The sequence below is a fragment of the Dama dama genome, chromosome 2 (genome assembly GCF_033118175.1).
Source record: "Dama dama isolate Ldn47 chromosome 2, ASM3311817v1, whole genome shotgun sequence".
Classification (NCBI taxonomy): domain Eukaryota; kingdom Metazoa; phylum Chordata; class Mammalia; order Artiodactyla; family Cervidae; genus Dama; species Dama dama.
In genome coordinates, this window is record NC_083682.1 from 2,752,483 (window position 1) to 2,780,460 (window position 27,978).

Genomic DNA, 27,978 nt, shown 5'->3' on the forward strand with positions numbered 1-27,978 from the left:
AAGCTGGACCTGCCACAAGGTCAGCAACCAGAACCCAGCTCGCTGATCCCGCCTACACCAGCCTCACCCCAGGATGGTGAGAGCAAGATGGACGGAGGAGCCTGGCAAGGATGGTGGACAGCAGCCTCCCCAGAGGTCTCTCCCCAGGGCAGCACACGGCAGGGTCAGGGATGATGCCCGCACAGCCTGGCCCCGGGTGCACGTGAAGCCTTCCCTGGTGCCACGGGACAAGCTATAGGAGGACCTACATCCCTGCAGGTTGAGGTCCTCAGAATGACAATCACAACAACCAGGACTAGTGGTAAAGAACCCCCCTGCCAATGCAGGAGACATAAAAGATGCAGGGTCAGGAAGATCTCCTGGGGGCGGGCATGGCAACCCACTCCAGGATTCTTGCCTGGAGAATCCCCAAGGACAGAGGAGCCTGGCGGGCTACAGTCCATAGCGTCGCAAAGAGTTAGACACTTCTGAGCAACTGAGCATGCACGCAGGAAACAGAAATGAGGGAGACAGGCTGGTTTACAGTGAGAAGAACCATAAGCAAGACAGAAGAAGAAAAGAAAAAGGGCTGCTTTGCAAAAACTACTGCAGACTGCAAGGGCGCGTGACCGGTGGGGACAGTCACTCTAGAACCACCCTCCATCCCTAGCACCGCCTCTGTTCTCACCTGCAAAATTCTCCTGCAGCTCAGGTGAGACTCGGGAGATGCCACACAAGGGCCAGAGGGGCTGGGGGAAGTGCTGGCTTCAAGAGGAGGGTTTAAAAACCACATCCTCTGTGGGGTGCAGAGAAGGCAACCCTCCTCCACTGTTGGTGGGAATGGAAATTGGTACAGCCACTCTGGAGGACACTATGGAGGTTCCTTAAAAAAAAAAAACAACTAAAAATAGAGCTGCTGTATGATCCAGCCATCCTACTCATGGGTGGTTGTTCAGTCACTAAGTCGTGTCCAACCCTTTGCAATCCCATGAACTGTAGCACACCAGGCTTCCCTGTCCTTCACATCTCCCAGAGTTTCCTCAAACTCAAGTCCATTGAGTCAGTGACACCATCCAACCATCTCACCCTCTGCTGCCTCCTTATCTGGAGGAAACTCTAACTCAAAAAGTCACACGTACCCCAGTGTTCCTTGCAGCACTATTCCCAACAGCCAGGACATGGAAGCAACTTAGATGTCCACTGACAGATGAATGGATAAAGAACATGCGGTGCACACACACAATGGAATACTACTCGGCCACAGAAAAGACGGAAATGATGCCGCGGGCAGCAGCGCGGGTGGACCTGAGTGAGGTCAGACAGAGACAGACAAACATCACATGATGTCACTTAGACGTGGGATAACTACGACACGAACGAACCTCTCTGCCAAAACAGAACAGACACAGAGGACAGACTTATGGCTGCCAGCAGGGAGGGGCTCAGGGGAAGGTGGAGTGGGAGGCTGGGGTCGGCAGATGGGAACGTTTACATGTGTTCTCAGAACGGATAAGCAACAAGGTCCTACAGCACGGCACAGAGAACGGTGTTTGATATCCTACCATCTCCTCTAATAGAAAAGAATATTTTAAAAAAGATAAAAGTATGCATATATACATAAAACTGAATCACTTTGCTGTCCTGCAGTAATTAACACAACACTGTAAATCAACAATATGTATTTCAATTAAAAATTCATTAATTAATTTTTAAAAAAATTAATTAAAAACTAAAAATAAAATCGTATCCTCTTTCCTTCAGCCTTTTTAAAAATGGAACTAGACGGTATGGATCCCTCTCCTTGAAATACGTCAGAGGGGGCTCCACTCCCGCTCTTGGTCACCAGCGGGCAGGGAGCCCTCCACACAGGGCCCGGCCTCAGTCCACGCCATCCAGCTCCTGCTGCGGTCTCCCCTCCAGCTGGAGGACCTAGGAGAGAAGACACGGTGTCACCATGAGGGCCCGGACAGCCACGCTGCTGAAACACACCGATCCACCCCCAAAGAGGGTCACAGTCACGGGACTGAGAAAGCAGGTCTGCAAACTGCATCTGCAGGGCAAGGAGACCTGGGAGGGATCCTGAGTCTGGAAGGACGTGTGCTGGCCGGGGGTCGGGGCGGGCAGGGGTCACTGCTGGGCCAGAAGGTCACAGCAAGCCCATCTTCACCGAGCTGTGTTTTTCTGCATGTGCGGATCTTCCAGCTGCTGCCTCTGAACCCCACGCTTGAGTGCGTCTTGGTGGGAGCCAAGCCCTGCCCCTTACTAGTTCTTTGTGGGGAGGGGGTGTTCATGGCATCTGGGGTGCTCAGCAGCATCTCTGGACTCTGTCTGCTAGACGTGGGGGTACAGACCTCACCCTGGGCGGGATAACCGTCTCTGGACATGGCCTGACGCCCCCTGGAGGAGGGTTGCAGCCACATTGGGTTGCTTGGCTCCCATCTCAGTCTGCACCTCCTCATGGATGCTCCCCTCTGCCCCACCCCGTGGTCCTTCAGCTCAACGCGGCTCTTATTATAAAAGGGAAGAAGCTTTGGGATTTATTACAACTCTTCACTAAAGCAGGGGTCCCCAACCTCCAGACTATAGACCAGCGCCAGTCCTCGGCCTGTTGGGAACCAGGCTGCCCAGGAGCTGAGCGGCGGGTGGGCAAGCGAGCGAAGCTTCGTCTGCCCCCCATCAGTCACGTTACGCCTGAACCATCTCCCCCGCGCCCCATCCCTGGAAAAGCTGTCTCCCATGAAACCGGTTCCTGGTGCTAAAAAGGTTGGGGGCCACCGCCCTAAAGAGATGTTGCCTGTTATATGTAAGGGCTCATTTCTGGGAACCCTGCCTCCCAGGTAAGGAGCACCAAGCTAAAATACCTTTGTTTAGCTCACGGGAAACACTCTGACCAGACCCACCTGTGAGTGACTGCAAGGGAGGAGGAAGTGAGCCAGCAAGTGTTTGACTCTGCTCCTTCCCCTGTTAGTATAAAAGGAGCCTGGATTCAGACTCAGGCAAGATGGTTCATTGGGACGTGAGTCCCCCATCTTCTCCGTCTACTGGCTTTCCCAATAAAGTCACTATTCCTTGTTTTAGCAACTCATCTCTCGATTTACTGTCATGCATCAAAGCAGGACGAGCTTGGACTCAGCAACATTATCACCATTTGTCACTTTCACGGATCCCATGTTCACTCATCAGCCGTCTTTCTCCTCCCATCACCTTCACTGCGGAGGGGCTGCCTCGAACTTGCCTCCATCACAGAATAGGGAAGGACCTAGACTTGCCTATTAAATTGATTTTGTTTCTCCTTCCTTTATTCCACTATTAATCAATAAGGAAAAACAGATGGTTCAGACACTGTGAAGCCAGTTGGACGCCCCAGTAGTCTAGAAATCACAGTGGTTGGTCTCACACTGACCGTGTGATGGAGCCGCTAATTTTAGCATCCTCAGTACAGCCCCAAATGGCACATGCCAAGCTCTGATGGACCTGAAACATACTGGGCACTTGGCAGAAAGCAGGACAATAAAACAAATGCCACCGTGTACAGTAACCATGGACAGGGAAGTCCGTGGGGTCACAAAGAGTCGGACACGACTGAGCGACTGAACATTGAAAAGCTTTTCAGTCCTCCGTGGAGACGAGCAGGTGGGGGAGACGAGCTGGTATCCCTCGACAGACGTCTAACAGGGAGAGAAACCATTTCCCCCGGTTCACCTGGTTTTCAATGCAGCGGAACTGCCAGGGCCAGCGGGTGTTGTACAGAAACGGCCGCAGGTCGAACCTGTTGTCGTCCGGGCTGTAGCTCTCGGCGTGGTACGCGGGCGTCAGCGTGGTCATTTTGTGTCTGTTCATGGAATACTTGGAGAAAAACCGCTTCACTTTGTCGGCCACCTGGGAGGCGAGGGGCGCACGGGGCCTGGTGTCAGCAAAGCCGGGAAGCCCCCAGGCCAGCGTTCTCAGCAGCATCGCTCAGGCCAGCTAACAGCCTCCCCCTAGCACCCCCAGAGCGCTACCTTGGGACCTCCTCAAAGGCAGGAGCAGAACAATGCTGCTGCTCGGGCTAGAGCAGCTGAGTGAGCTGTGAGGATGCAGGTTCCTGACTCCAGCATCCTGGAAACTGCATCAGGAGACCTGGGCAGGCGTCCCAGGAAGATGTATTCCTATTTCGTGAGGCTTCCAGGTGGTTCTGCAGGGACTGCCCTGTGTGTGGGCTTCAGCCCTAATGAGCCTGACCACTAGGGAAAAAGAAGCCATATTCTGACCTCGGAGTTCGCCCTCTGCCCCCCAAAGAGAGAAGGAGCTTGCTTGTTGTGACGGGGTCCAGCCCCACTCAGATAAGCTCAGTCGGGGCTGCGGGAGGGCTGAGAACGGGGCCGTGGTTCCTCACGGAGTGCTCTCCTCCTAAAGCCACACGGTGGCCACCTGCTCCGGAGCCAGACCCACCCACAAGGTGACCTCACCTGCCGACTCCCCGAGGGCGCCGGGCGCGCCTCACCTGTCGGGGCGAGCAGGTGTCCTTCCACATGTTGAGGAGTTTGCAGAACATGCTGTAGGGGCCCGTCTTGGAGACCTTCCGGAGCCTCCCATAGACGGACAGCTCGGCGTACGTCATCCCCATGTCTTCCTGGGGACGAGAGAGATGTGTCTCACTAGTGACAGCAGGTCAACACTGGGGGGACAGCCTGAAACCTCTGCTGGAGACGGAACCAAGCCCCCCGGCCCCACCTCCTCCCGGCCCCAACCTCGAGAGACCCGAATCGAACATCAGTGGTCAGCAATGGATGACGCTAAGCTCTGGACTCGCAGCCGGGGCCCCAGTGATGGAGCATGCTTGTTCGGGGGCAGACAGGAGGCCACGCAGGAGCCCCGGAGCAGGGAGGTGGCAGAGGAAGTGCAGTGACAAAGCCAGCACGGTTACCTCGTCGGTCTGGGACACCCGCCCGTGGGCCAAGGGCTCCAGCTCAGCTGTGGCCGGTGCTGCCAGGATGCTGCGGTCAGGGCACACAGAGGTCGGTCACAACAGCTGGGTGTTACCGCGACAGACACCATGCAAGTGCGGAGACGGGAAGCGCCGACTTTCCAGCCTCTCGAGGGGCAGAGGGAGGCAGCGGCTGCCGGATCTGGCCACAGCCAGGGTGGCAGCAGTGGGAAGGAAGCGGGTACCTGGTCTCGGGGCCCGAGTGCCCTTGGAGGCCTGACCGCTTCCATCAGGCGATGGGCGCTACGGAAGGTGGCTGAGGGGGACAGGGCGGCCAGGGCTGTGCTGAGAAGACATGTACCCAGCTGCCCACGGGCACAGCTGTGGCCTCGCGGGCGCACACGCACCTCTGCAGGGCAGGAAGCTGGAAGCGTTCCATGCAGAGCTGGACGAAGGCTCTCAGGTCCGTCTTGCTGATCCCGCCGATGGGGTTGATGTCGGCGCTGGAGCAGTCGTACTTGGTCAGGTAGCCGAGGAGGCTGCAGTCGGAGAAAGGACAGGTGGTTTCGAGGCAGCAGACCCGGGAACTGCAGACTCCGAGAACCTGGGGGGCCTGGCCATCTGGCCCCTGGGCATCGGGACATGCCTTCTTCCGGGGCCCTGGAGCCAGAGCTTGGCCGACTCGAGGGTCTCAAGAAGTCTGATGGGGCAGACTGGGGAAGGGGCAGGCGCTGTGGACGGCCGAGGAGGGGTATCCAGCAAGCCAGAGGGTCAGTTGAGGGGATGACCAGTGCCAGCCACAAGTGGGGCTCCTTCAACCAACCCCGAGGTGGGTGTAAGGTCACTCCCTTTCCCATTAAACAGAAGGCTGACGGTACAAACAGGGTCCAGTCTTTGGGCAACGGTCAGCATTTCCAGGCCAGGAGAGATGGCCGTTTTTATCTGACCCCTGCGCCTCTTCCGCCCCTCGACTGCTCCCAAAGGTGCACCCAGAGCTGCAGCGGAGTGAGCGGGGCACAGACCACAGGAGTGGCCTCGGGTGGAGCGGGGTCTCCTCCAGCCTGGGGGCCGCACACACCTCTCGTCCACGTTGGCGGATCCTAGCACGAGAAGCCCGCCGGGGGCGCCGCGAGACCAGAGGCTCAGCTGAGCAAAGAGGTAGGCGATGACCATCCTCACCCGCGCCTGGCCCACAGGAGCGGGCGTCACCGTGCAGGCCGGGACCGGGGCACGCACGCTAACACCACCTCCCCGCACCTCGGAGAGCAGGAACGCTTAAGTGATGCAGGAGCCTCTAGCGGCCAGAGAGCCGGAGCCCATGGTCCCTTCCCCAAGGGCTCCTGCACTCAGCAGGGAGGGACCAGAGCCCGGGATGAGAGCTGGGCAGCGGGGAGACTGGGCTGCACAGCCAGCGGGAGAGACCTCGGCCCCTCTGGCCAGTCCCTGCACCCCAGGGGAAGGCCACCAGCAACCGCAGGAAGGGGATGGAGACAGGGCAGACCCCAGCAGACGCAGCCCACACCCCCTCTTTCCCTGCACGGACCACCCAGGGTCCAGCTCCCCTGTAGCCGATCCCTGAAGACGCAGAAGACACACACCCTCGTACACACTCACACCTCATGCTCACAGACTCTCACGCTGATGCACACTCACACACACACACGTGCTTTCACCCCACACACTCACGCACACTCTCAGATACCCCACCCCCTTACCCTTGCACACTTACCTATTCCTGGGCACACACCTGTGCACACTCTCACCCTCATACCCCCCTGCACCTCTCAGGCACACACATGCAGACCCCCATCCTTGTCCAGGAGGCTGCATGCTCCGCGTCTCTAAGAGGCGGGCTGCTTGCGGACCCCAGCGCCGGCCGTCCCCTGGGTTCCCTGCAGTCCCCGCATGCGGACAAGGTGGGGGGTGCACCTGGACATTCTGCAGAGCCAGGTTCTCCCGGCCGCTCCCTCCGTGAACCGCAAACCGAGGGCTCGTGCCCGTCACCAGGCTGAAGATGCCCACGAGCGCCTTGACCGCTGGGTCGATGCTGAAACCGATGTGGTGGCTGGAAGGAGAACGGGCGGGCGTGCAGTGACAGAAACACACAGGGCACGGAGCGCGCCGCCTTCAAGCGCACCGTCCGGCAGCGCTGAGCACATTCACGACGTGCCGCCACCACCTCCAGCTCCAGAACCTTCCAGCGGCCCAGGAGACCCTGTGCCCATGAGCGGTCCCTCCCCAAGCCCTCCTCTTCCAGCCCCTGACGACCACGGACACCCTTTCTGTGTGTGTGTGTGCATGCGCGCTCAGTCGTGTCTGACTCTTTGTGACCCCATGGACCGGAGCCTGGCCAGGCTCCACTGTCCATGGAGTTTTCCAGGCAAAAATACTGGGGTCAGTTGCCATTTCCTTCTCCAGGGGATCTTCGCAACCCAGGGATCGAACCTACATCCCTTTCGTCTCCTGCACTGGCAGGCGGGTTCTTCACCACTGAACCACCAGGGAAGCCCTGAGATCTGCCTTTTCTGGACCTTTCGTAGAAATGGAATCACACAGGACCTGTCCTTTTGTGTCTGGTTTCTTTCACTGAACCTAATGCTTTCGGTTCACCCAGGTGGCAGCCTGTGTCAGTGCTTCCTTCCTTTTTAAGGCTGAGAAGCACCCCCGTGTGTGAACAGACCCCATCATGATTCTCTCCTCAACTGCTGATGACGTGTGAGCTGTGACCATGCTGTGCGGACACGAATGTGTAAATACTTGCTCCTGTCTTTGCTTTCAGTCCGTCTGCCTGGGGGCAGCATTGCCGGTAGGGGGCAGCTTTTAGCTGAGCTCTGCTTACAGAATGGGCAGCTCCTTAGCTTTTCTTTGGAGGCAGAACAGATGGAACGTTCTGAACGGAACCAAGTCTCCCTGAACAGAAAGACGCACCCTCCTGCACCTGTGTCTGGTACAGTGGCCCCCGAGAAAGGAGGAGGAGGGCAGGGGGCTGCACCCCCAGAGCGGCAAGGGGCTCCTGTATGCCCACTCAGAGCACATCAGCCCGCTCCTGGGAAGGACAGAGGGGAAGGGGGAATCTCAGACATGGAGAAGATCTGGGGTGAAGCTGAAGGGAAAGCTGCTCGCCTCTGGGGTGCTCAGTGACCCACCAATGGGGTCTTGGGGGAGCTTCCCATGGTCCCCGCCAGCCGCCGGGCCCAACACCAGGGACCAGCTACCTTCCGATCTGCTGGGCCAGCTCTCGGGCCCTGTCACAAGTCTCCCGGGAGGAGTTCTCGCTGGCCATGTAGCAGGTGGTCAGGACGCGGCCGCAGAGCTCCCGGGGGTCCTGGGGGGTGTAGCTGGGCTGGTTCACAATGGTTCGGACGTCAGCCAGCACCTCTGGATCTGAAACCGGCGGGACAGAGGGCACGTGCTATGAGTCCGGTGCCTGCACCACCCGGACCCGCTCCGCCGCCGGGCAGTCTCACTGGATGACCCCACAGTGCCCGTTTCTCAGCTGCGGACGCTTCGGGAATGGCCGACGTCGTCCCTCACGGCGGCAGGGTGTGAACCTGGGCTGGCCTGACCCCAGGACCCTGTGCTTCCCTCCCGGCCAGGCAGCAGCAGGCACCCTGTGGGCTTGACGGACCCGGCCACGTGGGCCTGAGGCCCTGGAAGGGACTTTAGCGGCCTTGCTATGCCCAGGTCCCGAGACTTGGGGTGATACTGGGACATCTGAGCATGCCCCCCACCACGATGCCCAGGAGCTGGGTTTGCCCCTCTGCTCCTTCCGCAGGCTGAGCCCCCGCCCCGGAACGTGCTCGGGCCCCAGGCATCACCTACTTCCACACTTCACAGCCTCGCAGACCTGGCGGCACATCGAGTAGACCAGACAGGCGGTGGCCGCGCTGTCCACCCCGCCGCTCAGGGGAAGGAAGAACCCCGCCTGGAACAGGCCAACCAGACGGCAGAGTGAGTGGAGCCTCACGCCCAGCAGTGAGCCCGGTTCCCCTGGCAAAAACGAGCACCCACAAAGTGCTCTCCCCGGGGGAGGAGAAGGTAGCCCTCCACGTTCCACAAGGCAAACGGAGCTCCACCGTGGAGGGCCCAAGGCTGCGTCTCCGCCGTGAATTACAGACGCACACGACCACACAACTAGTCTTGTAACTCGGGGTCATCAGACAGGACCCCAAAGACGGAGCCAGACCTCAGTGCGACCTTGGCCAGGGTAGCCGAGGCTCCTGACTGAGGCAGAGTCAGGAAATGTTTGCATGAAGAAATACCGGTCAGGGCTTCCCTGGTGACCCAGGAGTTAAGAATCTGTCACGCAATGCAAGGGACGCTGGCTCGACCCCTGGTCTGGGCGGACTCCGCCTGCCGCAGGTCACCTAAGCCTGTGTGCCACAACTACCGAGCTCACACTCGAGAGCCCAGGAGCCGCGACGGCTGAAGCCCGTGTGCCCTCGAGCCCCGGCTCCACAGCTAGAGAAGCCAGCACCGCGAGAAGCCCACACACTCAACTGGAGAGCAGCCCCCGCTCGCGGCAACTAGAGAAAGCCCGTGTGCAGCAGCAAGGACCCACCACAGTCAGAAAGCAAATTAAATAAATCCATCTTAAAAAAAAAAAGTCACCAGCATGCCACAGGGTCAAACGCAAACCCACTGCAGAAGGATTAAAGGGGGCTGGCCAGACCCGCGCCCCCCCAACATCATACCTGTCGGCTGCGTCTTAAGAAGTCCCAGAGCCAGCACGCAGGTCCCAGGCTGGGGAACGGTGGGAAGCATGAGGCTGGTGAGCCGCCGCCCTGGTTCGCAGCTCACCTGGGGGCAGGTGCCCAGGTGGACGCTGGGCCGGTGGGCAGTGCCAGCACGCTGCCCCTGGCTGCTTTCAGCCTTTCGAGGGAATGAGTGCATCTGAAGCCTCAGAGCGGCCCCAGGAGGTAGGAGCGATCATTGGTCCCATGGCGGAGATGGAGACATGGAGAAGCAAGCCTGGTGTCTCTATGCCCGAGGGCCCGGGGCAAGGCGGGCAGGCTGGGCGTGGGGCCCGCGGTCTAGTTACAGTGTCGACTGCAGGCCCTGAGACCAGGGCGCAAGGCCCCCAAGCGGCCACTTGGCAGCGCAGCGGGGGACGGAGGGAGTGGCCCGGGAAGGACAGTGTGCCGGTCGCTCAGTCGTGTCCGACTCTTTGCAACCCCGTGGACCGTAGCCCGACAGGCTCCTCTGTCCATGAGATTCTCCAGGCAAGAAGGAGTGGGTTGCCACGGCCTTCTCCAGGGGATCTTCCTGACCCAGGGATCGAACCCCGGTCTCCCGCATCGCAGACGGATTCTTTACCATCTGAGCCACCAGACCCCCCCTCTAACCCCTCCCTTGCACACCAATAGCCCCACCTGATCTCCTCGGCGGGGCTGTGGTATTTCCACTCGATGGGCTCAGACACAGGCTCCAGCAGGTCCTCGTGGCAGGAGAGGGCGAAGTCCACCTTCACGCGGGGGTAGGGGCTCACCCTGCTGGCCTGGGGAGGACACCCCCCTGAGGGCCGGAACCCATTACAGGTCCCCGGGATGACTGCAGGGGGGATGCTACACGGCCCAGAATCCCGGTGGGGACCCTTCACAGCCACCAGGACGGCCAGGACACAGATGGGTGTAGCAAACACTGGCGGGATGTGGGGATCTGGAACCCTCACACAGCGCCGGGGAGACGCGAGACGGAGAAGTGACTGAGGACAGTCTGGCAGGACCTCCCACCATTAAACAGAGAATCACCACAGGACCCCACAGGCCAGCCCCAGGTAGATAACAGAAGACGCGCAAACATGTCCACACAGACGCCTGGCACAGGCCCTTAGCAGCACCGTCATCACGGACAGAGCAGAAACGGCCCAAATGTCCACCGTTGGGTGAATTGGACACACAGCATGTGGGCTGCCCATGCAGTGGAATGTTACTCAGCCATAAAAAGGAGTGAAGAACTAGCACACACCTCAGCACGGATGAACCAAAAACACTACCCTCAGTGAAAGAAGTCAGCTGCAGAAGGCCACGTGTTATATGATCCCATTTATATGAAATGTCCAGAACTGGCAAACCCATAGTGTCAACACAGACCGTGGTTGCCAGAGGCCCCGAGGGGGGTGAATGAGACAACTCATGGGTCCAGGGTTTTTTCAGGTGATAAGAACGTTCTGACCCTGATTGTGGTGATGCTGCTCAGCTCCACAAATATACTGAAAACCACTGCATCATGTGCTGAAGTCAGTGAATTATAGGGTATGGGAATGACATTTCAGTGAAGCTGTTATTAAAAATATTTCCCCGTCTTTGATGAGCATCCTATGGGTGTGTTTATAATCGCTTACCGCCAGGTTTCGAGATGAAATCTCTGCCCTGTAGCTTCTGATGTCCTCCAAATCCAACGTGGCAGTGAGGACTTCCTAGAGAAGGGGGTTTCAAAGAAAAATCGTGATTTCCTATTTTTTCCCTCACACTCTGTTTTCACAGGTATGCCACGTTACGCACAATGAGTCCTGCCTGCTAAGGCAGGCACTGGGGGCCTGGGGAGAGGGGGGCACCACTGGTGGCCCAGCCAAAGCCCTCCCCTCTTGTCACTGCCACCAGAATTTCTGTTGAACTGACACACTTGCTGATGAGACACAATAAATGTCTGTTGGGAGCTTTTGAGAAAGTTTCTTAAAAAGACACAGGGAGAGCAAGGGCCCTCTTTCTGCCTTTGAATGTGGTTGTATGAAGATGGGATGGCTGGAGCAGCTGCAGCCATCCTGTGACCATGAGGCAGCTGACAATGAAGCTGACACAGAGGAAGGCCCAGCTGGAGAGTGACAGAGGGATGGAGCCAGAGCCCCAGCAATCATCACACAAAGGGCCCAGCCTATAACAAACACATGAAAAGATGCTCAACATCACTCATCATCAGAGAAATGCAAATCAAAACCACAATGAGGTACCATTACACGCCAGTCAGGATGGCTGCTATCCAAAAGTCTACAAGCAATAAATGCTGGAGAGGGTGTGGAGAAACGGGAACCCTCTTACACTGTTGGTGGGAATGCAAACTAGTACAGCCGCTACGGAGAACAGTGTGGAGATTTCTTAAAAAACTGGAACTAGAACTGCCATATGACCCAGCAATCCCACTCCTGGGCATACACACTAAAGAAACCAGATCTGAAAGAGACACGTGCATCCCAATGTTCATCGCAGCACTGTTTATAATAGCCAGGACATGGAAGCAACCTAGATGCCCATCAGCAGACGAATGGATAAGGAAGCTGTGGTACATATACACCATGGAATATTACTCAGCCATTAAAAAGAATTCACTTGAATCAGTTCTAATGAGATGGATGAAACTGGAGCCATTATACAGAGTGAAGTAAGCCAGAAAGATAAAGAACATTGCAGCATACTAACACATATGTATGGAATTTAGAAAGATGGTAATGATAACCCTATATGCAAAACAGAAAAAGAGACACAGAAGTACAGAACAGACTTTTGGACTCTGTGGGAGAAGGTGAGGGTGGGATGTTTCGAGAGAACAGCATCGAAACATGTATATTATCTATAGTGAAACAGATCACCAGCCCAGGTTGGATGCATGAGACAAGTGCTCGGGCCTGGTGCACTGGAAAGACCCAGAGGGATCGGATGGAGAGGGAGGTGGGAGGGGGGATCGGGATGGGGAATACATGTAAATCCATGGCTGATTCATGTCAATGTATGACAAGACCCACTGCAGTATTGTAAAGTGATTAGCCTCCAACTAATAAAAATAAATGGAAAAAAAAAGGTCCCAGCCTAGATGTGCTGCATGTGTTCTAGGACATGACGCTTCATTGCCTTTGAATCCAGATGAGATGGAGGTTCTGCCACTTGCAACCAATAGCAGAAAATAGAAAAGTTTTAACTCAGAGATATTACTCCTTTCTTTATGAAAAAAATCCTAACCAGATCATACTACTAGGCTATTGTCTCATACATGCAGGTGCAGGACAGCAGGAACTACTTCTGAGGGGGACCCAGGGTGGCCAGGCCCCTGCTCCTGCTGCTGGCCGTGGGCAGCCGTCTATGTCAACACCGAGCCTAACCCAAGATAGAAACGCCTGTGAAGAGGCAGAGAGCAAAGAACCCCACGCCCACTAGTCCTTCTGTCATTTCCCAAGTGCTGGCCACGGAAGCCACCAGGCTGCTCCTGACGAAGCCACAGAAATTGGGATGACCCCAGAGGAGTGAGCCCTTCCTGAGAGGAAGGCCCCAGTCCACTTTTCCTGGAACTAGGTTAGCTTCACACAAAGGCCGGGTCGAGGCCCTGAGAAGCACGTGCCCTCGAGAAGGTCCACGGACCAGAGAGGTGTCAGAACCGAAGGGCGCTGCCGACACCCCAGGGCGGTGATGCTACCTCTGCCAGGAGCACTCAAATCAGAGAACTCTGGCTCAGGGGCCCCCCTCGGGGGTGTGGGGCCACGGTCCCCAGGTTATAGTGTGGCGAACAATCACCTGGGCGCTTGGTGAAATGGGGGCTCCTGGGGGGCCTGGAACCTGCAAGCCACCTGCCCACCTGCTCATCCAGGTACAGGCGAACCCCAAAACTCACTGCCAGTCAGTCCCACCACCAAGTACCTGTGGCCCGGATGTCTGGCCAAGAGTCCTGGCCAAGCGGACCTGAGGTATGTCTGGAGCAGACGAGCACCTGGCCGTCCGCATGGACCTCACCTGCACCTCCAGAGGCCTTCCGTCTTAATCAAGGTTAACACTGAACGGCAGGAGGCCTCTGGGGACCCCGCCACCAGGAAGGCAAGGTCTGGGGACTGTGCTCATTCCCACTGGGAAGGCAGGGTCAGGGTCCCCATGGTCTGGGGACCATTTGCAGGGAACTGGCTTCTTCCAGCTGCTAGTGCCAGACTGCCAAAGCCTGGGCTTCGTTCTGAGCAAGAAGTGCCATGAATTCGTTCCAAGGTTCCTTTCCTCAGTCCATTCCGAAACTGAAGTTTCATTTCATAACCACTTCCTTGCCGACAACCCCAGTGAGACCGCACAAGTCTGTGAAACAGTGAAGCAACAGACATCGCACCAGAGGGTCCTGGAGAAATTCTTATTCGGAGACACCCACTTGTCTTGCTCTGACAGAGAAATCCCCAGAAACCCTTTTTTGTCCTGCTACTACCTGCTTCTGTGAATAAGCATTTCCAACATTTGCTTCCAAAAACCCCGAAAAGACAAGACGAGAGATGCCGTGTGAAGCCTGTACTGACCACCTGAGCCCAGTCACAGCAACTCTTTTTGGCAGAACTGAAAGTCACTTTGTGTTGTGTTTGCAGATTTGGAATCGATTCCCATTTGGGGGCAATAACAGTCATTTTCTTTCTTGGAGGCTTAAAAAATTCTTGAGAGCCACACAATTCTCTTTGTTGGTGTTCAGTCGCTACGTTGGGTCCAACTCTTTGCAACCCCAAGGACTGCAGCACGCCAGGCTTCCATGTCCTTCACCATCTCCCGGAATTTGCTCAGACTCAGGTCCATTGTGTCAGTGATGCTATCTAACCATATTATCTTCTGTCGTCCCATTCTCCTCCTGCCTTCAATCCTTCCCAGCATCAGGGTCTTTTCCAAAGAGTTGGCTCTTCACATCAGGTGGCCAAAGAGCTTCAGCTTCAGCATCAGTCCTTTCAATGAATATTCAGGACAGATCTCCTTTAGGATGGACTGGTTGGATCTCCTTGCAGTCCAAGGGACTCTCAAGAGTCTTCTCCAGCACCACAGCTAGAAAGCATCAGTTCTTCAGCCCTCAGCTTTCTTTATACTCCAAATCTCACATCCATACATGACCACTGGAAAAACCATAGCTTGATCAGATGGACTTTTGTTGGCAAAATGATGTCTCTGCTTTTTAATAAGCTATCCAGGTTGGTCACAGCTTTTCTTCCAAGGAGCAAGCATCTTTTAATTTCATGGCTGCAGTCACCATCTACAGTGATTTTGAAGGCCCCCAAAATAAACTCTCTCACTGTTTCCATTGTTTCCCCTTCTATTTGCCATGAAGGGATGGGACTGGATGCCATGATCTTAGTTTTCTGAATGTCGAGTTTTAAGCCAGCTTTTCTCTCCTCTTTCACTTTCATCAAGAGGCTCTTTAGTTCCTCTTCACTTTCTGCCATAAGGGTGGTGTCATCTGCATATCTGAGGTTATTAATATTTCTTTCGGCAATCTTGATTCCAGCTTGTGTTGCCTTGACCTCTGGGGAAAATCCTCCAAGGGCCCACGTGCAAGGCTCTTTGCTGCTCTGCTCCTCCCAAATGACCCCATTATTGCTGGACCGTATGCGGTGTCTGCTTATTCCCGGGACTGGCTCCAGTTACCCGCCAGCCATGGGATTCTTCCCACAAGCCCATCCTCTCCTCCCTGGAGCCAGGGGCCACCCACCCTTTGGTCACTACCAAGCCCCCTCCTCCCGCAGTGCCGAGCCTCTCCTTCAGCTCCACTGCAGCCTCGTGGGGACCTCCAGGGCATGCGGGGCTCATAACCCACCATGGATCCATCCATCCAGTGCGTTGTGTGGGGGTGTCCCCGTAACCTCAGGGTAGGAAACCCTCACCCCACCAAGGAGGTGAAGAGGAAGCAATCACAACCAGCAGGATCCCTCCCGGGGGGCGGGGGGCACATCAGACCCCCGGTTATGGGGAGAGCAGAGAACACAGCCTCTGAATGAGAGACCCTCCGGCCATTGCTCGGGCCGGCTCGTACCACATCATCCAGAGAGAACTGGGACCCCTGGGCAAAGATGCTGCCATTCATGGCTATGAGGGCACAGCCGTCGTAGTATAGCCGGTCCCCGTCACACCCCTTCTGATTGGCCAGCAAGTAGATCCCGCCGTTCTGGAAAACAGAGGGGACGGCAGTGGTGAGCTCTGATCCGCCACCTTCACCCTCTGCCGGCCCAGACATGTGGAGCCTCAGGCCTCCACCCCCGCAACTCTGCCGTACTAATAATCAGCGCCCCAACTCCAGCCAATAAAACACACGCCTCCAGGGAAGGCCCCGCAGCTATGACGGCCTCGGCCTCCCGAGGCACCAGACATCACACAGAGCGTCTACTCTCACCCCCAACAACCCTCCAAGGCGGGTGCCGCCACCTCCCCCAGGACGGAGGAGAGACGGAGCTTTGGAGAAGACAACTCCGGATTCTGCCCCTGGAAAGAGCAGACACGGCCCCTGGGGTCACGCTGCCCGCAAGAGCGGCAAACTCATGGGCGTTCCCCGGGCCCGGGTGTGGTGCCAAGGGGATCCTCATTCCTGGTCACTTGTCCCGAGACCAGTGTGACGGTTGAGAGCCCAGAAGCTGGATGGCTGGGGTGTGAGGCCAGAGGCCACGTGACGGTCACGTGCTGGGTGCCCTGCTCCAGAGAGCAGATGTGGCAACAGCGCCTGCCTCACAGGGTGCTTTCCATCACTACACGAGGTCACGGATGTGGGGCCTGGGAGGGGGAGTCACAGGGGCCGGTCAGCCACGGCCGGACCCAGGAGCACCCAGCAGCCCCGCCATCAGGCCTCGCTCTGCGCTGGGCGCTGGGGTCCCGCGTGTGTGAGACACACATGCGCCCATGTGCCCGCCACCGCCTACCTTGGTGGTGGCCATGGTCACCAGGTCCACCCGGGCGTGGGCTTTGCGCAGCACGTGGTGGCTGCCCGAGGCGTTGGTGAAGATCTCCACCCCGTCCAGGCCCATGTCCACGTGCGGGCTGCGGGCAGAGGGGGTCGAAGAGAAGAGACTCGTGTCCCCAGCCCGCAGCTCCTGGGGTGTCTTTCCTGCCCCGGGCTGAGACGCCAAGATGGCTGCAAATACCCAGCCCCCTTGGGCCCCGCAAGGATGGGGATCAGAGGGTGCAGAGGGCAGGGCTAACCTGTGGGGCGTCCAGAGCTCCTCACAGACCTCACTCCCGATGCAGGTGTCCCGCGTGGAGAGGACAGCGTCCCCAAAGGGCACAGTTTCCTAGGAGGGAGACCAGAGCTCATGAGGCCCCCGGCCGTCCCGTCTGGGCCACATGCTGAGCCGGGACCCCCAGAGATCACACACAGGACTCGTAGGAAGGCCGACGTTTTGTTTCAAGCCCTAACGAATCCCTCCTCCCCCCGGGAGCATTCCCAGCCCAGGGCCAGCGGGCATCTCCTCTGCCCGCTGGGCAGGGTGGTGCAGGAAGCCCCCTCCCAAGCTCCCCTGAGCCCAGCCCAAGGTGTGAGCTGGAGGAGAGGAGGGGACATCATGCAGCAGCAAGGAGGCGCCCACCCCTCCATGCTCCTGGGACCCTCCCCACTTGTGACAGAAATCACCCCCCATCTGTGTTTTCCTTACATGGGCCACAGTGATGCTGTGACCCTGACCCCAAGGGTCCTGCCCCCACGGCCCACCCCAGAGGGACAGTCTGACGGACAAAGAGTTTTCTTCCCCAAGACTCACCTGCTTCGTCAGGTCTTGTAACATCCGGGGGAGAAAATACTCCTCTGTTTGTCTGGAAAGGGAACCACAACACACCTGAGTTGGACCGTCTCAGGGAAAATGCAGAATGGCACCCAGATGCAGGGCAAAGCTCAAACTGAGGGCGCGGAGCCCGTGAGCTGGCAAAAGAACTGTCAGGTTTTCACACACGCTGTTGCGACCAAGTTAAGGTAAAAAGGGAAGAGCCAGGTGACTCCTTGAGGCTTCCAGGCCACGGGACACCGAGGCACTTGGGAGCTCCCTCACTGGCCCCGCCTGACCCACACTTTCATTACAGCGTCTGAGAGGCACATCGAGGGAACTGTCCAAGAAGGAGACACATTTCCCCACAGAGAAATGCAGCTGGAATTTCTGATCAAAACTCTTCAATCAGAAAGATCGCACTGCATGAAGCCAGCATGCAGAGAGAAGCCTGTATCATCACTGAAGCGATCATGTCCGAATCATGTAAGATGGAGAGAGAGTTTAATACACACCTCTGTACAAGCCATCCCAGGAAGTGAAAGTGATAGTCGCTCATTCGTGGCCGACTCTTTGCAGCTCCATGGACTGTAGCCCACCAGGCTCCTGTGTCCACGGAATTCTCCAGGCAAGAACACTGGAGTGCGTGGCCATTCCCTCCTCCAGGGGATCTTCCCAACCCAGGGATCAAACCCGGGTCTCCCGCATTGCAGGCGGATTCTTTACCGTCTGAGCCCCCAGGAAGCCCAAGCCACCCCCAAGGTCCACCCTAACAGGCAGAATTCAATCACTAGGTCATTTCCAAATCTGACCTCAAGTGGGCTGTCGCCAGATGTACCGTGAAGACACTGAATTAACTAGATTTCTTTTTGCTTTCTCAGAATTCACAAGAACCTCCTGGGAGATTTTAGTGACTTTTATTTCAGTAATTTTTTTGATAAAGATTTTTTGTTGATGTGGACCATTTTTAAAGTCTTTACTGGATTTGTTACAATATGGCTTCTGTTTTATGTTTTGGTTTTTCAGCCCTGAGGTATGTGGGATCTTAGGTCCCCAGCTGAGGATCTACCCACATCCCCTGCACTGGAAGATGAAGTCCTAACCACTGGGCCACCAGGGAAATCCCTTAACTAAAATTTAAGAGCAGAGACATTGAGGGGATGATGCCATGGCACCCTCACTAATGAAGGGAACAGACGCCGCAGACGCTGTCTGACCCCCGAGCTGCCGTGGCATCCCACGATGAGACTGAGTTCACCATGCTCATCATGACTGATGTCACTATATCACAGTCTGTTTTCAAGGGAGAGCCGCCCAAGGTTTCTCCCTTCATCCCCACCTCCCCCCTCAATTCACACACGAAGAAGAATGTATACAGGGCTTTTTTAGTGGTAAAGAATCTGTCTGCCAATGCAGAAGACACGGGTCTGATCCCTGATCCCGGAAGACCACACATACTGCGGAGCAACTAAGCCCGAGCTCCACAATCATTTAGCCTGTGCCCTGGAGCCCATGTGCGGCAACTACTGAGGCCCGTGTGCCCCAGAACCCATGCTCTGCAACAGGAGAAGCCCCCCCATACCGCAACTAGAGACTCGCCCCCTCTCACCACAACTAGAGAAGAGACCACAGGGCAACAAAGACCCAAGAGTAAATACACAAAATTTTTGAAAAAGAATGTATCTAGACGTATAACTGAATCATTTTGCTGCTCAGAAGAAGTTAACACAAGATTGTAAATCAACTATATGCCAATAAAATGTAAAAATCACGTTAAAGATTTCATTGGCAATAGTGGTGACAGTGAAAAAAAATAGCGATAACTATCAAGAAGAACCCAGGGCAGGCAAACAGGGACAATTCTGTCCCAGGGGATGCTTGGCAATGTCTGGAGACATTGTAAACTGACAGAGGGATGCAGACGTATCCCCCAGTGGAGGCCAAGGACATTGCTGCACACTCTTCCATGCACAGGACGCCCCCACAGCAAGACCAAGCCAGCCCCAAGGCAACAGGGCTGGAGCTGAGAAACCCTGATCTGTAGGATCAGATGTAGAATGATGGGTGACGGGTGACTGGTGACTGAGCGTTTTATGTGGTGTCTGATAAACTAGCTACAGATTAATCAGCAGCATCAGGCAGCCATCACCAAATCACAGGTCCCGTGTGGGGCAGGGACGCCGGCCCGAATCTCTGTCCATCTCCCCCACGCGTCCAGATGCGTGTCCATCTCCCCCACGCGTCCAGATGCGTGTCCATCTCCCCCACGCGTCCTAGGAGCGGCCACCATCCGGGACCCCGCGCGCGGACACACTCACCGGCTCCTGGCCCATGGCGTGAACCAGCGCAGCTCGCGGTAGTTGCCCTCGTTCGCCAAGGCCATCTTGGGTCTGATGAGCAGGATCTTCCTACAGACAGGGGAACAAGGCCGCTCCTGAGATGAGCACGCCCCACGTGACACGGAGCAGCCACCAGCCCGTCCACCCTGACCGTCGATGAGGACAGAGCAGCCAAGACCTGGAGGGTGGGCACTTGCCAGCAACTGATGCCCAGGGTCTGCGAACGGGACATTATTACAAGGCCGCCCTCCCAGGACTGACCTCCTGGCTGCAGAGCTGTGTGTCCCCAAACTCCACCCATCGCCTCTGTGTCTGATGTCTTAAGGTGTCAGTGGCGACAGCCCAGGGGAAGCAGTGCCACCTGCAACGCCTGCCTGCCTGGCACCCCACCCCCACGAAGGCAGTTCCAGAAGAAGCCCCTGGGGACCAAGCCCTGAGCCCAGGGGAAAAGGGGGTCGTGCTGCTCCTGGCAGTCACCCACCTGTTGAGGAATATCACCCTGCAGTTATAGCGGATGTTTCGGTGCATCACAGGCCTGCGGAGAGAGGGGATGCATGTCTGCAAAGAGCGGAGCCCCACATCTGCTTTAACAGGAAGTTTCTCCCAGTCCTCTGCGGGAATCAGAAGGCCTCCTCTTCTCAAATGAAAGCGAGCAACGAACCCGAGCGTTTCTGCTGCGGCACAGACTAAATGGGAGAGTCTTCTAACTCGCGCACAAGGTCCTTCCCACTCAGGGCCTGTCCTCTCCTTCCAGGAGGTCCTCAGACCATCAGGTGGCCGCCTCCCTCCCTCTGCGTGCACCCCTGCTGGCCTCAGGGTCCCGCCCCCTGCACAACCCCAATTCTCTGCCACGGCATCTCTCCTGACTGAGCCCCCCCCCACCAAGAATGCAGGGCAGGGGGACCAGCCCAGGGTAGGGGGACCAGGGCAGGGGCAGGGGGTGGAGGGCACTGGACAGATCTGCTCGCCTCTCTGTCTGGACCCCTCAGGACAAACACCCTCCCCGATCACCTGGAACCTTCCTCCTCTGCAGTGGAGGGGTCAGTGCTCTGGAAGCCAGGGCACTCCGCCGGCCACCGGCCGGGGCAGCGCAGGGCAGGGATCGCAGAGGCCAGCTCAGGGCAAGAGTGCAGGAGCTCAGGGCAAAAGGCATCAGGCACCCAGGGAGGAGGGCCTTAAGGATGGATCATCAGGTAAAAAATAGTACGGCCCAGGGACAAGAGTAAAGAGGGCAGGGGTGCAAGAGGAGATGAAAGCATCCGTAAGCAGCGTGCGCTGTCAAGTCAGGTGGCCGGGTTCCAATCCCGCTTCGCAACGGCTGAGCTGAGCGGCCCCGGTTTCTCCTCTCGGAGCATTTTAAGGGGCAGGATGCAGGCGGGCTGCCTAGGCCCGGGCTCGGCACACGGATGCCACCAGCAAGCACTCCCACCGTTCCAGTTTCCATTCCTCCCAGGCCAACCCAAACCCAAACCCACCACGGTCACATTCATACAAAAAGTGTTCAGGGCAGGAGATGAACATCTTTTAAACGAAAAAGAAACCCTCAGTGAATATCTGATTTCCAGCGGGAGTAAGCCTCTCAGACAAAAACAAACAAAAAGCATGACCAGAAAGATTTCAAGCTCAAAATGTAAAATTAAATAGCAAACAACAGACAAGGAAATGTATTTTTATCATATATGGGGACCGCTTGATATCTTTCATATATAAAGAACTCTTAATAAATCAGACACAAACACTTCAATTGCTGGCAAAAGAACAAGTAAGACAGTGTCACAAATGGCCAAAAAAGAAAAAAAAAAGTCCAGTTTCATAAATCATGACAACAAATACATATGATAGCTTTTTTTAAAAAAAAGTTATTGCTCACTCTAAGATTTTGTCTATTTTGTTTTTTTTTTAAGTTTTCTTTATTTTGAGCTAGCCCTCTGTGATCAGTGCTAAGGGTAAAATGCCTCTAACCACAGAAAGCTGGAAGGCGACTCAGTGTCTTTCTCTTGGAGGAATAAGACAATTCTAGATGGTGAATATCAGTGACATCATGGTATAACTGCTATTTTGTTCAGTGGCACTTACAGATCCAGGTAAATGTTGGATTTCAAAAGAAAAATTTCTTTTAAAAAAATATTCCCCTACGAAGCGGCATCAGGTCTTAGGGGCAACACTTGGGACCTTTGGTCTTCATTGTAGTATGGGGGGGTCTTTCTTTAGCTGTGGTGTGTGTGTTAGTCACTTCAGTTGTGTCTGACTCTGCAACCCCATGGACTGGGGTTCCCCACCAGGCTTCTCTGTCCATGAAATTCTCCAGGCAAGAATACTGGGATGGGTTGTTATGCGAACTCTTAGTTTCAGTATGGGGGATCTAGTTCCCTCACCAGGGATGAAACCTGGCCCCCCTCTATTGGGAGTGCAGAGTCTTAGCCACCGGACCACCAGGGAAGTCCCAGAAAAAACACTTTAGAATATGACTGTTAATATTTTAAGGGCAAAAAAGTAGAAAAATTAAAGTCAGGTTACAAATTCAAGGCCAGAAGAGGAAAATAGGCAAAGAAAACAAACAAAAAGACAAGGGGAAAACAATAAAGAAAGAAAACACGGTGACCAGGACACCTACTAAAGTGGCAAGAATCCGTCCATGTGGTGGGCTGAGTAAAGACCCCCACTGATGTCCCCATCCTGATTCCCGGGACCCACGGACATGTCACCTCACGTGGCAAAAGGGACCCTGCTGACATCATTAAGCTACAGATCCTGAGACCAAAGATTACCCCAGACTCCCCAGGGCCCTCATCGGAACCACAGGGGTCCTTACACGAGGGAGGAGGGCGCCCGGAGGACTTGTGGCAACAAAGGCAGGGGCTGCAGTGACGTGATCTCTGCTGTGAGGATGGAGGGAGGGGCGGCAAGCTGAGGACTGCGGGCGAGCCTGGAAGCTGGACTTGTTAACAAGAAAACCGATTCTCTTCCAAGAACCTCCAGATGCAACCAGCCCCTCTGACCCATTTAGATTCGTGACCTCCGGAACCACAAGACAGGAGGGTTGTCTGGTTCTGTGTTTTGCATTTGTGGTAAGCTGTCACAACAGCACAATAGGAAACAAACATGGTCCACATATCAAGAATTATAATAAACGTGAACCAACTGGGCTAAAAATCCCTCTAGTCACTGCTTAAAAGAGATCCTGCTACACAGATGTCACAGCAGGTTGAAGTGAAGAATACATGCAAGGCTGAGGAAAAAGAAAGCAAACTCAGCTACATTCACACCACATAACACAGAACAGAGACGCAAACAGAAGCAGCACAAAGCCTGTCAGTCGGCCTGCTTACACAAAGTTGGTCACAGACACAATCTAGAATAGAATAAACCTAGGCCAGAGTCCTCCCCATGTGACCTGCACTCGGGGAATCTACACCATAGGGACCTACCGGTAGGCCTCATTTTATTGCAGTTTGCTTCATTGTGCTTCGAAGATACTGTATTTTTTACAAGTTGAAGGTCTGTGGCAACCCTGCGTGGAGCAGGTCTATTGATGCCATTTTCCCAACAGCTTTTGCTCACTTCTGGTCTCCGGGTCACATTTTGATAACTCTCATGATATTTCAAACCCTCCACCAGCAAAAAGATGATAGCTCATTGGAGGCTGAGAGGATAGGATTTTTTAGCAATAAAGTTTTTTTTAAAGTAAGGTATGTATGTATATTTTTAGATAGAACGGTAAAATGTAACCATAACTTTTATATGTACTGGAAACCTCCTCCCTCAAATTGGTGTGACTTGCTTTATTTCTATATTTGGCTTTACTGCAGTGGAGTGGAACTGAGCTTGCAAGGTCTCAGAGGTCTGCCTGTAGACCTTGGGGCCTACAGCTATGGAACCTAATCCATAGACATCTCTACATATGGAACCTGCACCTATGGACCTACACCGTATACACCTACACCTATGGAGCCTACACGTATGTATCCACACCCTCTGGAACCAGATGGCTTGTGTGTCAACATGGAATGACACGCGTGCATTCGTGCTCAGTCACTCACTTGTGTCCAACTCTGCAACCCCATGGACTGTAGCTCACAGGCTCCTCTGTTCATGGGGATTTTCCAGACAAGAATACTGGAGTGGGTTGCCATGCCCTCCTCCAGGGGATGTTCCTGAGCCAGGGATCGAACCCACGTCTCTTACATCTCCTGCCCTGGCAGGAGGCTTCTTGCCCACGAGCGCCACCTGGGAAGCCCAGAGTGACAGGGAGCCATCCCCAAACTGACTTCTAAGTAAGGAAAATGCTACACACGAGACTGGGGGACCCCGTGCTCTGACCTGTGCAAAGCGTGTTGCCACGTGCATAGTAGTGCTTGGAGAAACATAAAAAATCTCCCCAAAGCTGCGTCCACCTGGGGAGTAAGGGGTCTGCAGGGCCAGGCAGGGAGCAGACGCCACATCCCCGCCACAGGGACGCCTCCGGACACAGCAGGCCCTGGAATTGGCCCTTCTCCCACGCCACCTCCCCAAGCCGCACTTACATCCCCACGTCGCAGATGATATCCTGAGTGACCGGAGACTCCAAAAGGGCCGCCAGGACCTGGAGCGAATGCAGGAGGGTGTCCGACTCGTAATAATGATCCCAACAGCCATAGCCGCTGCAGAGGAAGGGCAAGAACAGTGAGTGCCTGGCACACAGCAGGTGGCCGTGGGGTGGGCTGGGGCAGGGCCCGGGGCCAGGCCAGGGTGACCGTGCGAGGGTGCGACTCTGGCACCCGTATCTTTACAAAGCCTCCCAGGAGAGTCTATTGTTCAACCAGAGTTAGACTCACTGCTACAAAAAAGAAGAAAAGAGATGTACTGTATTGGAAATTAATGGACTGGGCCCCATCCCTCGCTCCTAGTTTCAGTTACTATGAGAAATTCTCTGTCATGTCAAAAACTGTCTGCCCTTGGATTTTTTTAAACCTTCAACGTGGCTCAAATTACACTAATCTACAAGAAAGGGATGCAAAAGAAACAAAGCTGGAAGAAGAACATTCTTTAGGCAAAGGGGTCATGAATAACCATTCAAATGCCACTTACACGGCTACATGACTTCCTTGCGATTTACTCGAGCTTACGGCAGGCTGAATGGTGTCCCCAAAAGAGACGTGTCTATGTCTTAACCTCCAGAACTTATGGCGTGCATGTGCATGCTCAGTCGTGTCAAACTCTTTGCAACCCCATGGACTGTCGCCCACCAGGCTCCTCTGTCCATGGGATTCTCCAGGCAAGAATCCCGGAACAGGTTGCCATTTCCTTCTCCAGGGCATCTTCCCAATCCAGGGACTGAACTCGTGTCTCCTGCACTGGCAGGCAGATTCTTTACCACTGAGCCACCTGGGAAGCCCTTAGAACCTGTGGATGTGACCTCATTTGGAAAAAGTGTCTTTAGAGATGCGAGTAAGTGAAAGATCTGGAGAGGAGATGATCCTGGCCTATCCAGGTGGGCCCTAAATCCAACGAGAAGTGTCCTTACATGAGACAGAAGGAAAACCAGCGGAGAAGAGGCAGGGGCGGGGGGCTGGAGGGGTGTAGTCATGAGACGAGGAGCTGGAAGTCAGGAGCTGGAAGAGGCAGGAAGGACCCTCCCCTAGAGCCTTGGAGGAAGCAGGACCCAACCCACACCTTGATTTTGGACTTCAGGCCTCCTGAACTGTGAAAAGAATAAATTTCTGCTGTTTTAAACCATCCAGTTTGTGAAACCATAGTATAACAGCCCCTGAAAAAAACTAATACAATGCTCAGTGAGGTCCCAACATGGGCAGACTGGGTTGAGAGTAATTTTTCAGTGCAGGGGTCCCAGTAATGAAATGTAGAGTATTTGTAAACTACTTTTTTTTTTCCAATATTTATCTATTTATATATTTGACTGTGTAGGGTCTTAGTTGCGGCATGTGCGATCTTTCGTTGCAGCTTGCCGGCTCTAGAGCAAGTGGGCTCAGTAGCTGGGGCACAGGCTTAGTTGCCCTGAGGCATGTGGGATCTTAGCTCCCCAACCAAGGATCAAACCCACACCCCCTGCCTTGGAGGGCAGATTCTTAACCACTGGACCACCAGGGAAGTCCCTGTAAGCTACTTTTAAATCTTCAAAAAGTCCTTCACACTCACTACATAGCAAAAGTGATGTTAAAATGCCAAGCAAACTTTGTTGACACGAACACTAACCTCCAAAGTGGCCTTTGTCATTCTTAATGCCCGGAGGAGCATTCCTCTGGGCCTCTGGTTCTGATGAGGAGGAGAGCCTGGTTCTTAGATGAAAATGAGGTCAGTGAGATGCCCTGTGTGGGATCCAGACCTGGGATGCCCTTTCCTCTCCAAGGATAGACTCCTGCTCAGAGGTTGTCACTACCTCAGCTCCTAGGCCACGTGTGAGACCAAACACCAATGCAAGGCCAGACGTCCAGCCAGCTTTGACATCGGCCCTGGACTGGGAAAAGTCAGCCTCTCTACGATCTCCTGTGTTACTCAACGTAGGAATCCAGGATCACCCAGGCAGGCTGGCCTGCTCTTGTCCAAGGGCATCAAGCAGGCCCACTCACGGGGCTTCCGACTGTCTAGTAGGTGGGCCTGCGTGTTTGGTTCTCAATCCCAGCCTCTCCTTCCTTGCCCTTTCAGCTGGGGGGAGCGATACAGAGGCTTCTACCCGCCCACCCTAGGGTGTCTATGCACTCTGCTCTCACCAGATTTCCAGTTCTGGTCCAAGCCTGTATCTTGCTCCTCTGTGTTTGGCGATTTCAATACCTACATGCACAGAGAGAGAGAGAGAGAGAGAGAAAGAAGGGCAATTTCAGCACCTACAGCTGATCCAAAGGAGGCAGATTCAGCCTTCTGCTGCAGCTGGTGTCACAAAAAACCAAAGGGCATCTCCCAGCCCCCGCTGACACGCACAGGAGGTGAGACAGAGGCGGGGCCTGCAGGGCTGAGCCTGGGCACCAGGGAGGAGGGCAGGGGTGGGGCTGGGGGAGGCACACACTGGTAGCTCAGTAACAATCAGAGAGGACTGTGCAGGGAGAAGGCAGGACCTGAAGGCACCAGGGACAGGTACCATCCGCCTCTGGGTTTGAGCAGCAGCTTCCAGATGCAGTCTGGGGAGGAGAGGCCGGCTGAGTGGACGCACAATTCTGGCCACCCGAGATGACCTCTCATCAACTAGATTTGCTCTGAGCTCTGACGAAGCGAAAGCAGGTTGAGATTGAAAAAAATAAAAGGAAGAAGGCCCAAGGCACATGGCTGATATAAGGCACCCTCACCTGAATCACCCTGTTTTTACTGTGGTTAGTGGCCCTGCTGCAGGAGGCAACTGAGGTTGGCCAGCCTGCCGACCGCCCAGGGCAGCCCCACTTCAGGTGTAGAGGTCAACCGTGCAAACTTCCACTCTCAAAGGTGAGCTGGTACAGATGATAACTGTACACAGACCCCGTCACACACACACAGCGACCACACCTGGTCTCTAAGCTGGTGGCCTCACCCCTGTTCCACTTCCCTCTCTGGACTGGATTCTGCTCTATAAATGCCACATGGGACCCCAGAGGTACCCGAGGACCGGCTCACTCCAGCCTGCTCCTCTCCACCTCCAGGGCCAGACTTTTCTTACCAAGCATACATACCACATGCCCCAGGCACTGTAACCCACCCCACCCCCCACCTCACTCAGGAGGAGGACCTGGGCACTCAGGGGCACAGGCGCGGTCATAAGATAGGTTATCTTATCTGTCCCCATACCCATGGCCGCGAGTTTCTCCAGAGAAAGGCTGCGTATGCGTCACAGCAAACCTGGGTGACCAGAGCTGACCTTCGCCTGTCCACCCCACCCCGGCCCTAGACTCACTTTTTAAAATCCTTTGCAAATTGCCCTCAAAGTCCAGGGCCCATTGGTTGAGCGCACAGGTGGCCACAGTCACCTTCCGCCCCATCCTGGCTGCAGACGCCTGGGCAAAAAGGCCGGCCGGATAGTGGGACTTTGTGTCCTGGGGAGAGATGCGGCCGCGGCTCGGGTCCTTCCGGGTTGTCCCTGCAGGGACAGGCCCACAATGCTGCAGCGTCTCGCCCCGCCCCTGATGGCCCCGCCCCTCGGGACTGGACTTCAGAGGCCATGGCGATAGGCCCCGCCCCCGGATCGCCCCGCCCCGTCCTGGGTCGCCCCGCCCCGCTGGCGAAGCGAGGCCGGGACTGGACCTCCGAGCCAGCGACGACAGGCCCCGCCCCCGACCGTCCAGTCCCCGCTCCGCCCCGCCCGTGGAGCTCCTCGCCGCGCCTGCGCAGGGGGAGGC

At 55.5% G+C, this 27,978-nt stretch overlaps 1 protein-coding gene across 7 annotated transcripts; it reads right to left on the reverse strand.

Annotated features, from left to right (window-relative positions):
• Positions 1-1,641: 1,641 nt before the first annotated feature.
• NADSYN1 (NAD synthetase 1) lies at positions 1,642-27,721 on the reverse strand. Of its 7 annotated transcripts, XM_061161581.1 has the most exons (22): positions 27,537-27,596; positions 26,389-26,449; positions 25,874-25,956; positions 24,205-24,321; positions 20,163-20,216; positions 19,661-19,750; positions 17,343-17,394; positions 16,789-16,877; positions 16,509-16,626; positions 15,632-15,763; positions 11,229-11,303; positions 10,258-10,382; positions 9,580-9,628; positions 8,708-8,810; positions 8,101-8,269; positions 6,815-6,950; positions 5,964-6,142; positions 5,293-5,424; positions 4,886-4,955; positions 4,463-4,591; positions 3,682-3,858; positions 1,642-1,908 (listed from the first exon to the last, which is right to left on the reverse strand). In XM_061161581.1, coding segments are annotated over exons 4-22 (1,932 nt in total). In that variant the 5' UTR covers positions 24,207-24,321; positions 25,874-25,956; positions 26,389-26,449; positions 27,537-27,596; the 3' UTR covers positions 1,642-1,857. The 7 variants fall into 7 exon arrangements, 4 of the variants coding, with proteins under 4 accessions (XP_061017564.1, XP_061017549.1, XP_061017557.1 ...); XM_061161566.1 differs by lacking the exon at positions 25,874-25,956 and having other exon boundaries at positions 10,258-10,349; positions 27,537-27,721; XM_061161574.1 differs by lacking the exon at positions 25,874-25,956 and having other exon boundaries at positions 5,964-6,070; positions 27,537-27,721.
• Between the last annotated feature and the right edge of the window lie 257 nt (positions 27,722-27,978).